We start from the raw sequence: 13,150 nt of genomic DNA, 5'->3' as shown, positions 1-13,150 counted from the left end.
ACGCGGGCCTCTCACTGTTGTGGCCTCTCCCGTTGCGGAGCACAGGCTCTGGACGCGCAGGCTCAGCGGCCATGGCTCACGGGCCCAGCTGCTCCGCGGCATGTGGGAACTTCCCAGACCGGGGCACGAACCCGCGTCCCCTGCATCGGCAGGCGGACTCTCAACCACTGCGCCACCAGGGAAGCCCGAGTATTAGTATTTTAAATTGCTGATATTACCTTCAAGTTTTCTTCACATTATTTGCTAAATTATTGTGCTTTATACTGTGATAGCATTATATTTTCAACTTAGACTAAACTTATTAAATTTTGAATTTTCTTTATTTTGTTAACTATAGATATCGTGTTGAAGGAATAATTCCAGAATCAACATCTAAACTATCTGATTTCCTCTACAAACCTGAAAACAGGGTCACATGGGACAAATCATTGAAAATGTACAGCATGGTACAAAAAATTGATTTGGTAATTTACTGTTTAATATTGGACTTTCACTGTATGAGTACACTTTTAGTTTTCTATCTTAGTGATTTGAGTTTATTAAATCTGTATTATGTGGACACTTTGTATTTTATAGGTTCAAATCAAGTTGAAATTTTTATAAAAAGCTTAAAACTTCCTTCTTTATTAGTCAAGAGTTCAATTCCAATTACCTTTATTCTGTTTTAAATGAATACCACATTCTGAACTTGGTCAGCTCTCCTGCAGATGTGTGCCTTCGGTTACTGAGGGGACTGAACTCATGGATTCACCTCCTCCATTAGGTGGAATAAAAAGATTAAGCATGCCTTGTTGATGGGAAGTCAGTAGATTTATCTTAGTCATAATACACTAGATAACAGGAACATCGTAGACACTTACTGTAAGGACTTAAGAACAAACAGCATGTGACTTTTTTAAAGAGTAAGTGTGAAATAACATTATATTGTGGTTTTAGAAACACTTTCAAATACATTATCTCAGAAATGAAGAGGGAGAATAAAAACAGAAAAGAAAAATATAGGTAATGGACTAGAAATCTAAAGTCATAGAGGTGAGAGAAAGAAAGACAGAATGCAAGAGGCAAATAGGGCTTAAAAGGGGAGAGAAGATCAGGGTGAGGTGAGGGTAGAGTGAAAGCTCAGGAGGAGAAAAACATGAATGAAATGAGAAAGACTGTTAGCTGGTAGAAAGAAGGAGGAACAGGAAGAAGACAGGAGTGGGGTGAGGGATTCTGAACTCCGGTACAGCACAGTATAGGTCTGACACTTATCAAGACTGCTAGTATGTAAATTATACCTCATAAGCAGCTTTTAAAAATTGAGTCCTACTGTTTGGCTAATAATAACTTTATTAGAAGGAGCTGGTAAATGTGAATGTTGGAGTAATGCATACTTAAACAGTTGCATTTGTAAAATTCCACATCACTGAGTCTTTGGTTCTTAGGGTCTCCAAGCTGCATTTCACTCATCAAAACAAATGGCCCATATATCTGCCATCACCTTATCATTTATTTAGAACTCTGTAGGTTAACTTTACCGCCTTTTATTAAACTGATTTTGAAATCTGGGATGGGGGTGAGATTGTAGAAAAGCCCAGAAAGGTAAAGCAGTTTCATCTTGTAGAGAGGCCTTGAAGTTCTTATCCACAAAGAACGCCTGTCCGTGACCTTCTTGGGATTTGAACATGGCCCATCACAAATGAAAATCCAGACATTGGACTGTTTCATTCATGATTGTATGATACTAATTATACAGTTTCAGTAGCATTTCAGATATTTCTGCTGTTGCTGCAAGTCAGCTGTAATAATGGAAAGTATACTAGATTTGGCATCAAAAAACTTGAAAACATAGAGGAATTCTGTGATTTGCCCAAGGTCACCACAGCCAATGTATGGTATAACCAGGACTTATACCTGATCTCCTCATTCCAAATTTGATGCCTTTTCCAGTATACCACAGTATCTCTGAATCACATTACACTGTGAGAAGAATTAGTCTGCCTTGCAGTGAGTGTTTGTAGCATTCACTTCCAGGGGTGCATTTTAATTGACTCATGCACCCCATTGGTGAGGAAGGGATTCCTGCTCTAGGGTTATGGCGGTGGTTAAACACATGACACCAGCACCAGACAAATGAGATCCACAGCACTTTGTTAATCCTTAATCACAGCCCAGGAAGGACTGTTAAGACTTTGTTAAATTAACATTTGTTAGTGGAGCACAGGGTTCCAATAGTGAGCCAGGTTCAACAAATGACCACAAGAGAAATTGAAATAGAGAAGTTCATTACTCACAGGTCGAGGAGGAAGTGTACAGCACGCCTCAAGGGCCCCATGTGGGGAGGTCAAGGCAGGCTGCAGACAGAGGCAGGACCTGAGGCACATGCCTTTATTAGTGTCTGTGGGTGGAGTGCTTTGGGGTTCCTGGGCTAAGCCCAGATTGATCAATTGGAACCAAAAAGAGCAGGGTTTTGGTAAGCTCCACAGGGGGGCATCTTACCTAAGGTGCTCACAAGGGGAAGGCCCTGGGAAGTGGGAGAGACAGTTGATCAGAAGCGCTGTTGGGGAAGTCATATCAGGAACTTACATTTGCTTGTGACTCTGAGGGCTGTTATCTGGGGGTGTCCTTACATGAGAGGACTAGTGTTAGTTTAAGGCCCCTGCAGGCTGCTCGGACAAACAAAACGGATACTGAGGCAGCAGTACCATGGAGTACCTTAGCTAAACTCTCAAGGATGCACCATGTCATGCAGAGTGACATGGGAGTTGCACTCAGGAACAGAGTGAATAACTACGGGACGTGCAAGGCAGGCTTTGTAGTATCAAGAGGTTGAGGTGACCCCTGATTCCTGCAGGAGGATCTGATTGGTTGTTGGAATAATTCTGCAGGGTAGCAGGGAACTGAAACGCACTACTCAGGTATAAGTAGGCATTGTGTCTGATCCTGCTGATAAGGAGGGTTGTTGGACTAAGGGTTCTTATCTGTGGGAACAGAGTGGGGAGAGGAACTTGCAGTTAGGCCATTCACAACCCTCCCAGTTTTACCAGATGTCAAAGCAGTGCATATATTGGCCTTTAATTTTAGGCCTTACACCACAGGCTGCTAAGTCAATATATTTTTCAGAATATATTACCTAGTCAGTGTGGGGTAGTAGACACAATATTGTACTGGAAATCCAGGTTCTAGTTCTATACATATCTCTAGTTCTACATGTAATTTAATGTTAGGCTTCAATTTCTTCTTCAAAAAATTCAAAGGTTAGATAATATCAAGATTCCTTTCTGACTCTGTCACACTTATGATTATATTAACTCATGTTAGATATATGATTTGCAAATATTTTCTCCCATTCTGTAGGTCACCTTTTCATTTTGTTGATAGTTTCCTTTTCTGTGCAGAAGCATTTTAGTTTGATGTAGTCCCACTCGTTTATTTTTGCTTTTGTTGCCTTGCACTTATAATTATACATCTAATAACACTGAAAATGCAAGTTGACTTGGTGATAAATTCTTAAAACCTCAAAGCCCTGCTTTTTCCAAATACAGTCCAACCTTATGCAGTTTGTTTCAGGACACATTCATATGTCATACCATCACACAAAGTTTTGCCGTGGGCTCAATATCCCCCCCGAGACTTTATCGACTTAGTGTATTTGAAGCACTGCGAAGGGAATATGGATATTATCAGTTGTAAGTTGAAACATTTTGCCCACACTTTGGAATTACTGTGAGTCATTAATAAATTTTTTTACTTTTAACTCACAGTTTGAAAGAAACAATATTTTCAATGAATTATTTTTGTATTTGCTTAGTGAGGCCAATAAATGCATGTTAATATAGATAAGCCTGAAGTTTTACCTAATTCTAGAGGTGCCATTTATATCACAGTCAATGATTATGGCATCTCCTGGCCTTTTTGCAGCATATACCCTGCAGCACTCAGTATAGATAGATACTTGCAGGCTAAAACGTCACAGCATACATTATAAAACTACTAAGAAACAAAATTGATCTTTGGATACATACTTTTGTATTTAAATTACATAGAATGGGTATATCTAGAAACTGAAAAAACTCATGAATAAAATTTCAATAGATAGGTGTTTTCATAAATGTGCTTATATTTCTTTTAAAAACTGGAGGTTTTGATATACCCTTATCCACCCCCCGCCAAAAAAAAATGTGTCACTCTGTAAAATACAAATACATAACCACTTCCTAATTTGCGTTATTCACTTAAAACATACCAGTTCACACCCCAAAGATCTTCGGACTCCAAGAACTCAAGATAATTCATGGTGAAGGGACTTCGGTAGGACAATGGCCTAGAGCCCTTTTTTTCCCTGTAATTCAATTTAATCTCACTATTCCTATGTGAATAGTTTCCCCTACTGTAAACTACTTGGGGAGGGACAGTTAAGTGTTGTTAATTATTATTTTCCAACAAGGTTGCAGTTACTTTGATATATCTGTAGGACTCTTAAGTTTCTGAGTCCAGGACTGAGTCATTGCTCTGCTGAGAGCACTCATGTGCACAGTTGGCTCTCTTGCCCATACCACTGGGGACTGCTGTTCATCACTTTCACATATTCGTCTCGTATAGTTTCATATAGTTGTCATTTAGTCGTCTCATTTTTAAATGAGGGCACATAAAAACTTACTCACTGCCTATAACACAAAATACTGTCCATTTGAATCATAGATCTGTTATTATCTATATTTTGAAAGCATTCAATTTGTATCTCATTTTTAGTGGTCAGAGGGAAGGTAAAAAATAAGTGTGGAAGATAAAGTCAATAAATAATCAGTCATTCAGTGATCACTACTGAATTTGCTTTAAGTGATTTTCTTTGAATGAGTTTTTGATGATTACTGATAGTTTTCTTTTTAATGTTTCTGTTGCTGTCTAGCTTACTGTGTATCTTGCTTTGAGCTAAATATTTTGCATGTATTTTCTCACCAATGAGGAAACCGAAGTTCACAGAAATCAAGTTACATAGCTAATAAGCAGCTCAAGTCTTTCTGATTTTCCAAAATCTGTACTAATTACCATACTATGTGCCTCACAAAAGACCCATACTTGTTTGTGGAATATAACAAAATTTTTAAAAATAAAGACAAATATAATCTCCATATTTTAAACAGTGAAAAAATATGTTAATATCACTTCTGGCAGTACCATTTTGCCAACATAATTGGCTCTGTTAAGATGATGAAACAGGTCATGAAAATGGGAAATTGATTCCACCACATTTGTCTCCTAAGCTAGTCCTAAGCTAGTGCTTAACATTACATTTCTACAGAAGTGACTGCTTATGTTAAAATCATACAGGAAAATTCTCTGACAAAAGCAGGGTTCAGTTGCACAGAAAAAACAAACAGTTGCACAGAGTAAACAAATATATTTGGAAGAGTATATGTAATTATCATAAACATAATCATGATCAGATCACCTCCCTTCTAACTTCACATACAATATGCAGCTATGCTGCATAATTCCTAAAACAAAATCTACTGATTTTTAATTAGATATTGAAGTTAGCTACAGGGAATTGGCAGAAAGGGGCATTTAAACTACTTCTATTGACAGACCAAATAACTACATCAAATATTTTATCTTAAAAATTTATAAACCAAAACATCTATAAACCCACTATCCTAATAGTCTCTTTCTTTGTGATTTCTGCTTCAAATCTCAGAAAGTAATTGAACAATACTTTTAACAGTTTTTCCTGTATGTGAAAGATAACAGCATCTTTCAAAGTTCTACATGAAAAAGTGTGAGAGGACAATAGTGATCATACTGATATTCTTTCATTTTTGGCCTGTGTACACATTCAAATGTGCAAACATACATACGTATGTATAAAACTAATGTCACTGCTGATAATAACTAAGTTAAATCAAGTGCTATATCATACATTTTTTAAAATATGCTACTGGAAACAGAATTTTTCATCTTTGTGGAATAAGTTTCATTTTAATTTTTTTTTAATCACTTAGCTACTAGTGTGGATTTTCCAGCATATCCTCCATCTTCAAATTATATCCGTGGTTGTAACCATGCTTGTGGCTATATGTGTTCACCTCTGCAAGAGTAAGTGTTATTTCCATATATTTATTTTTTAACAGTTTTTTAGTTCAATTTGTAATTTGTTAACTAACTCACCAGAAATATGTTCTGGTATATTCTGTTGGGAAAAAAATTGCCCCAAATACAATTTTTAAAATAATTTTTAAAGTATTTTTGTCTTAAGTATAATCAGAATGGATAATTCCCTATAAAGTATGATTTGAGGTTTCTGGCACTAGTCACATATATACAAACATCCTCACCTCCTCCTATTAACCTTAACCTGATGTTTTATGTTTCTCCATTAGAGTCACTTATGTGAATTATTAGGGAATTTTTGCAAATTAAAAATAAATTCGCTAGAATTATAATGCAGTTACGTTTATCAGCAATGAATGCTTTACCTTGAATAAATTCTTTCCAATGGACTACCTACTGAGAACAGATACCTGCAGAATGAGCCATCCAGTAAGTAAATTCAGAAAGGGAAGAGCTGGAGAAATTAGAGATGAGTCACTGCCCACAGGTGGCCAGCCTAGGGATAAGATGGTAACATCCAATACACATAGTCTTTAAATGCCTATATATTAATTCAATGTATATCATTCTACAAATTCGTTACATTTTAATTTTGGGTAAATGATTTTATATTAAATAAAAGATATCGACACATAAAACCAGGTGTAAAACTTTATAGTGGTCAGATATAAACAACTCAATATGAGAAAAATATTTTTGTGAAGGAAGTCAAAATAAAATTACATGTAGACCCATACTCCTTAATATTTTCTCTACTGAATTAGAGAACTAAAAGATATTCACAAATATTTACATTAATGGACAGGATCATTGATGCAGATGATGATGTTGATGACGATATGGCCTTTCTGCCCATCCATCAGTTTTGTGTCTATGGCCAGGACTTTATTCTCCACAGCAGGAAAGAACAAAACAGGGAAGGATTATTACTCCAAATCAGCTAGGTACATCAGCTGCTGGTGGGGACTCTAGTTGGGAAGCTACACAACCTAAAGTGTGCTTCACAGGCAAAGTCCCCTTCTTGCACCTTGTCACCGTTCCCTTTCCACTGCAAAAAGCATAGGACAAAAGCTCTGATTAAGATATCCCATCTAGGGCGGAAACTCTGCCTAGCATCCTGCTGGAGAAGGGTACTGACAAAAAAGTAATTTTGTACCTTCTCTTTCCATGCAGCCCAAGTCCTATAGTCAACTTATAAAACATATTATCTGTAGTAAAGGTACTCTACAGTAAATGTTGGAAAGGCTTTGTTAAGTGTGTAAAGCCCTAGTAAGCTCAAATAGAGATTTAAGACTATACAAACTGCTACTGAGCCCAGCCATTTGACACAATGTAAAAATAGTCTAAACTCTGCATAGAGAGGGTGTAAGAATATAGACACTCACGGTTTGTTGGAGCAGTGGTCTTCAAACCCCCCAAGAGAATTTTGTAAAACTGTATACTGCCTTGCACATTTTTAAGTTGATATTAAAATTTTTCATAGCATTATATTAAGAGGGTGCAATGTCCAGCATACTCTAAATCCTGACATTTAAAAAAAATGGTTATATCACCCTTCTAAGTGCATCCAATGGAATCTAAATACCATAACAACCTGAAACCCACCATTACGTTATCAATTTCAAAATACATATAACCTTTAACAGTCAGAAAGTTTGTGTCATTTCTTTTCTTTTCTCCTTGATCCCATATTTTTACTTTTTCCCTTGCATAATTTTATCCTAATAGAATATATCTTATGCTTTGGGTTCTTTTATTAATCACTATCTATCTATTTTCAATCATACCTCAGCAAAAAGAAGTACCTAATTTTAAAAATTTGTTTTATTTTCTATGACCCCAAGTATCTAAATGTTAAAATATATATATGTGTACTGGTTTAAATTGTTATTACTACACATTGATAAAAATAAAAATATATTACATAATTGTTCAATATAAAAGCAAATTGTTGGGCTTCCCTGGTGGTGCAGTGGTTGAGAGTCCGCCTGCCGATGCAGGGGACACGGGTTCGTGCCCCGGTCCGGGAAGATCCCACATGCCGCAGAGCGGCTGGGCCCGTGAGCCATGGCCGCTGAGCCTGCGCGTCCGGAGCCTGTGCTCCGCAACGGGAGAGGCCACAGCGGTGAGAGGCCCGCATACCGCAAAAAAAAAAAAAAAAGCAAATTGTTATTGGAAACACATATTATTAGCAAAACTTAGCACTTACTATGTGCCAGACACTGTTACAAACAATTTACATATACCAAGTAAGTCAATTATTTGATCCTCACAATTACCTCATGAAGTTGGTTGTATCACTGTCCCCATTTTGCAGAAAAGAAAATGGAAGCCCAGAGAGATTAAGTAACTTTCTCAGGGTTACACATAGGCAATAGCAAAGCTCAGCTTCAAACTATGCAGACTGGCTTCAGAGTCCATGCTTCTATCAATTACACTAATTTAACTGTAAAAAACATGGGACAAAAATGCTGATCTAGATGTCCCATCTAATAGAATGAGACTGTCAAGTCTACTTCTACTTTGCATTTTTATAAATTAAGCATAGGAAACTTTGTTCACATAAATGAGTGAATTAAAATGGAGAGGGTGCAACCCTAGCACTGTCATTCAATCCCTTGAAATTCTTCTGAGTTATGTGCTGTGAATTACATAGTCACCTATAATCAAAAATTGTTTTTAACGTCCTATCAGGTGACAGCTCAATTAGATCCTTACATTTTATTGAAAGCAAAGAATTGACATGACTTGGTAAGGTTTTATTACCCAGTCATCTGTCATTCACTTTCTCAATTCACTTCCAATAGATTGAATTTTCCCTTTAGCATCTCAAAGATTTTTATATGCCAGAGTAAAGCACCTTGGTACCATTCAGTATTACTCAGGGGGGAATGACAGGCATCCCTTGGTTCTGTAAAGCAATAGAAGAGTGGTGTGAACAGGCTGGTGGCAAGAGAAAAGCCAGCATCTCCATCAGAGACGTATTCTCAGATTAGTTTAAGGAAAAATTACATGGAAGTTAGAGATTTGAAAATTTATTCCCTTAAATGTTATTCAGTCCCTCATACCCCTTGGCAAGTCTTCATATACTTTAGTTTGAAGATCACTGGGTTAGAATGTAAAATACTACAGTCTTCTTGGAAGGCAATTTGGAGATAACATTTCAAAATGTTAAATGCACAAAAACTTTGACCTAGAAACTCAATGTAAGTATTTATAGAAGTGCAAATGGATACATTACAAGATGCTTTATTGCAGCTTTATTTATTTATTTTATTATATTTTTTTTGCGGTATGCGGGTCTCTCACCGTTGTGGCCTCTCCCGTTGCGGAGCACAGGCTCCGGACGCGCAGGCTCAGCGGCCATGGCTCATGCGCCCAGCTGCTCCGCGGCATGCGGGATCCTCCCGGACCGGGGCACAAACCCGTGTCCCCTGCATCGGCAGGGAAGTCCTATTGCAGCTTTATTTACAGTGGCAAAAAGTGAGAAACAACCCCATGATGGTCAATAGAGGACTGGTTAATAGAATATGAAATACCATGTGCAATCATGAAAAACAATTAAGCTGATCTATATAGATTGACACAGAAAGAGGTGCATGATATCATACTAAGAGGAAAATGAAACTAGTTCCAGAAAAATAAATATGTCTCATTTTTGTAAAACCAAGAATGTACATGTGCATATATGTGGGGTACATATACATATATGTACATACATGCTATCTTTGTATAGACAATAACCTGAAAAGATACAGTCAAAGTTATAAATAGTGATTATCTCTGGTGAACAGAGTGAGGGGGAATTGTGAAAATGCTCTACAGTTTAAATTTTCATAAGCATATTACTTTTATAATTTTAAAAAGTCAATAAAATGACAAAAAGGAAATGATAACTAAAACTGAAGACTTTAAGATATAGTCTGACTACTTAATATTTTTATGTAAAATATTTATGAGTGTGCAAATCACTCTACATTTTGTCCTTCCTTCCTTCAGTAGCTGTTTACACTGTCACAAGCGCTATGTGGGCAATCACTGGCGAATAAGACAAGCTTCCTGCTCCTTGTCAACTTGTACACTCCATAGATAAACTTAAAAATTCTTTATATTTTTCAACTCTTCCTTTGTTTACAGGAACCCAGCATATTCCAAACTAGTGATGTTTGTCCAGACAGAAATGAGAGGAAAATTGGCCCCATCAATAATTGAAGCAACCATGCCTTCCAATTTAGTAAGCTTCCTCCTCAATGTAAAGGATGGAGTAAAGACACAAAATCCCATCAGGACGTGGATGTCATCATAATGGGCATTCGTCATTCCTAAAGAAGAAATGAGGCCATTTAAAATCATGCGTGGCAGTTAACTGCCTTTTACTTCTAAGTCAATATGCATAAATAGTGTTACACTATTCTAAACTGTATTCTTGAACAAACTACTAAAGGTACTTTGTGAAAATAAGAGCTCATAGTTGTACAAGAGAAGCATTAAATATAGTTTTTAATCTCATATAAGAATAATGTAAAACAACAAGTGTTCTTAATGCACTTTTATCTTTTGCTTTTTTCCCCTGGAAAATGCCCTGCAAGAAAACATCAATAAGAAAGCATATACAGGCAGAGGTCAGCATTAATTAAAGATTAAAATATATTTTAAATTGTTTTTCTTTCACTTACTGCTTAAATTGATAACTGTAGGAAGCATGAACATAAAAATTGAAAAGAATTCCACCAGAATGTTTGACAACTGATATCTGGAATCTGCAGCTGAATCATGAATCAATTTTTGGTCTGGCCAGAATCCCAGTCCCTTCCTCCCAAGTCCTTCCTCATAAAACTAGAAGACCTGCACTTACCACAACAGACAAGCATAGGAAGACTCCAGCATAGGTGGCAAGAAGAAGGCGAACTGGCCAAGGACCTGGAGACTTGAGGAATGTTTTAGCAGCGAGTTCTCTGGGTTTCCTTATTGCCATCCATATATTCCAGACAGGGCGCTGCCGAAGCCTCCAACCTGGAACTGCTGACAGGAAAGAAGAAAAAAGAGAGGGGGGAGGCTTTAGGAAAAAGCCTTCTCCTCCTCGCCATAGGAGTGCCCGCAAACAAAAGGGTGGCCCCGCAGAACACCAGCCAAACATCAACCTAAAAGCTGCACCTACCCCACCGTGTGGGCAAAGCAGAGCGAATCTTCCACCCCACCTCATCTCTGCGCCGCAGAAGCACGCGGTGGTGCCTGGACACCCCCAGCCTGTGGTGTCGGCAGGGTTGAGCGGGGAGCTCATCTTCCACCTTCCATCCGGCAGAGGCAGGTATGGTGCTTTGATATCCCTGCTGGGGTAGTGTTAGTGGGATTCAGTGGCAGAGTGAGCTTCCACCCGCACCTGGCAGCAGCAAGATTTAACCAGCTAGGTCAAGGAAGAGCTAGTCGCCAGTCAGCTTCCCTGATCCTTGGTGCCACCAAGGCCCAGCACGATGTGAGCCTCCATCCCCACCCAGCATCAGTGTTTTGCCCTCTATAGTGTGTTGAATGGTGACCCCCAAAAGGTACATCCTTGTCAAATCCCTGGAACCTTGAATGTGACCTTATTTGGAAAAAGGATCTCGGCAGATGTAATTAAGTTAAGGACCTCAGAATGAGATCATCCTGGATTATCAGGCTCTAAGTCCAGTCACAAGTGTCCTCATAAGAGATGCACAAAGGAGAGACATGTGGAGAGGAGGAGGCTATGTGAAGACAGAGGCAGAGGTTGGGGTTGTGCGGCCATAAGCCAAGCAACACCTAGAGCTGCCAGGAGCTGAAAGAGGCAAAGAAAGATTCTCCCCTAGAGCCTTCAGAGGCAGTGTGGCCCTGCTGACACTTTAATTTTGGACTTCTGGCCTCCAGAACTGTGAGAATAAAGTTCTGTTCCTTTAAGCCACCAAAATTTTGGTAATTTGTTACGATAGCTATAGGAAACTAATATACCCTCACTGGTGTCAGCAGGACTCAGTGGGAATCTGGGCCTCTGCTCCTAGCTTGCATCAACAAGGTAAAGCAAGTTGTGGGACATGGGGTCAGTCAGCACTCCACTTCCCCTTCCCCTCCCTGGTGTCATCGGGACCCAGTGGGGAGCTGAGCTTATATTTGCACTTGGAGGCAACAAACCTATGCAAATCAGTGCCCATTTTTGCCAGCAAGGGGAGCTGAGCTGCCCCCTCACATCTGCAATGAGGGTCGGTCAGTGCTCTACTTTCACCAGGGTGGTGAGAGCAGGGCCTAGTGGGGAGCTGAATGTACATACCCACCAGTCCTCGCATTACACCTCAACTAGGAGACTGCCTGCTGAGATGGAAGGTTCAATAGGATCCAGAGTCCTTTGGAAAGGAAAGAAGAACATCAGAATGGGTAAAAAGAGGTGAAAATGTCAAATGTCATATGCTATTCTCAGGAGTATATTAAATCACATTTGATGGTTGACAGCAGTACAAAAGCAATTCATTGGAGGAAGGACAGCCTTTCAGCAAATGGTGTTGGAGTAACTGACATCCAAAGGCCTAATCCTGCACTTTGTACAAAAACTAACTCAACATGGAACATGGGCTTAAATGTAAAACATTAAACTACAAAACTTCTAGGAGGAAAATCTTCAGAACCTACAGCTAGGCAGAATTCTTACACTGGATACCAAAAGTATGATCCATATAAGGAAAAATAGCAAATTAATCTTCGTCAAAATTTAAAATGTATGCTCTAGGAAAGACCCTATGAAGAAGTATTATGGAAGGTGTCATCTGTAATAACGAAAATCCTATATAACGCAAAAGTTTGAAGGTAATACTGTCATCCAAGTAATATGAAAAATAAAAATAATTTAATTCTAAACTTAGATTTTTCTTTAAATATTTTAAATAATCTTTCTAATCATACAGCTCTCCTAATAATTTCAGATATTCAGACATTACTGGAATTACCAAAACAAAATGTTTATGTTTAATCAAATGAAATGCTTATTCCCTATGCACCTTCAAATCTTGGATATTATCTAACTGTGATGTTGGACATATAACATTAATGAACCAGA

General features: G+C 38.3%; 1 protein-coding gene across 1 annotated transcript in view; it reads left to right on the top strand.

The window, feature by feature from the left end:
• Nucleotides 1-13,120, top strand: part of STARD6 (StAR related lipid transfer domain containing 6) — a 26,182-nt gene extending 13,062 nt beyond the window's left edge. Inside the window, 6 exon segments of the mRNA XM_024756782.1 lie at nt 338-464; nt 3,550-3,603; nt 3,605-3,668; nt 5,982-6,075; nt 10,228-10,359; nt 10,361-13,120. Coding sequence (XP_024612550.1) covers nt 338-464; nt 3,550-3,603; nt 3,605-3,668; nt 5,982-6,075; nt 10,228-10,359; nt 10,361-10,427 — 538 coding nt within the window. The 3' untranslated portion in view covers nt 10,428-13,120.
• The last annotated feature ends 30 nt before the right edge of the window (nt 13,121-13,150 follow it).

The sequence above is a fragment of the Neophocaena asiaeorientalis genome, unplaced genomic scaffold (assembly GCF_003031525.2).
Source record: "Neophocaena asiaeorientalis asiaeorientalis breed wild unplaced genomic scaffold, Neophocaena_asiaeorientalis_V1.1 scaffold133, whole genome shotgun sequence".
Classification (NCBI taxonomy): domain Eukaryota; kingdom Metazoa; phylum Chordata; class Mammalia; order Artiodactyla; family Phocoenidae; genus Neophocaena; species Neophocaena asiaeorientalis.
The sequence above is the reverse complement of the archived record's forward strand: the minus strand, read 5'-3'. Positions and strand labels throughout refer to the sequence as shown.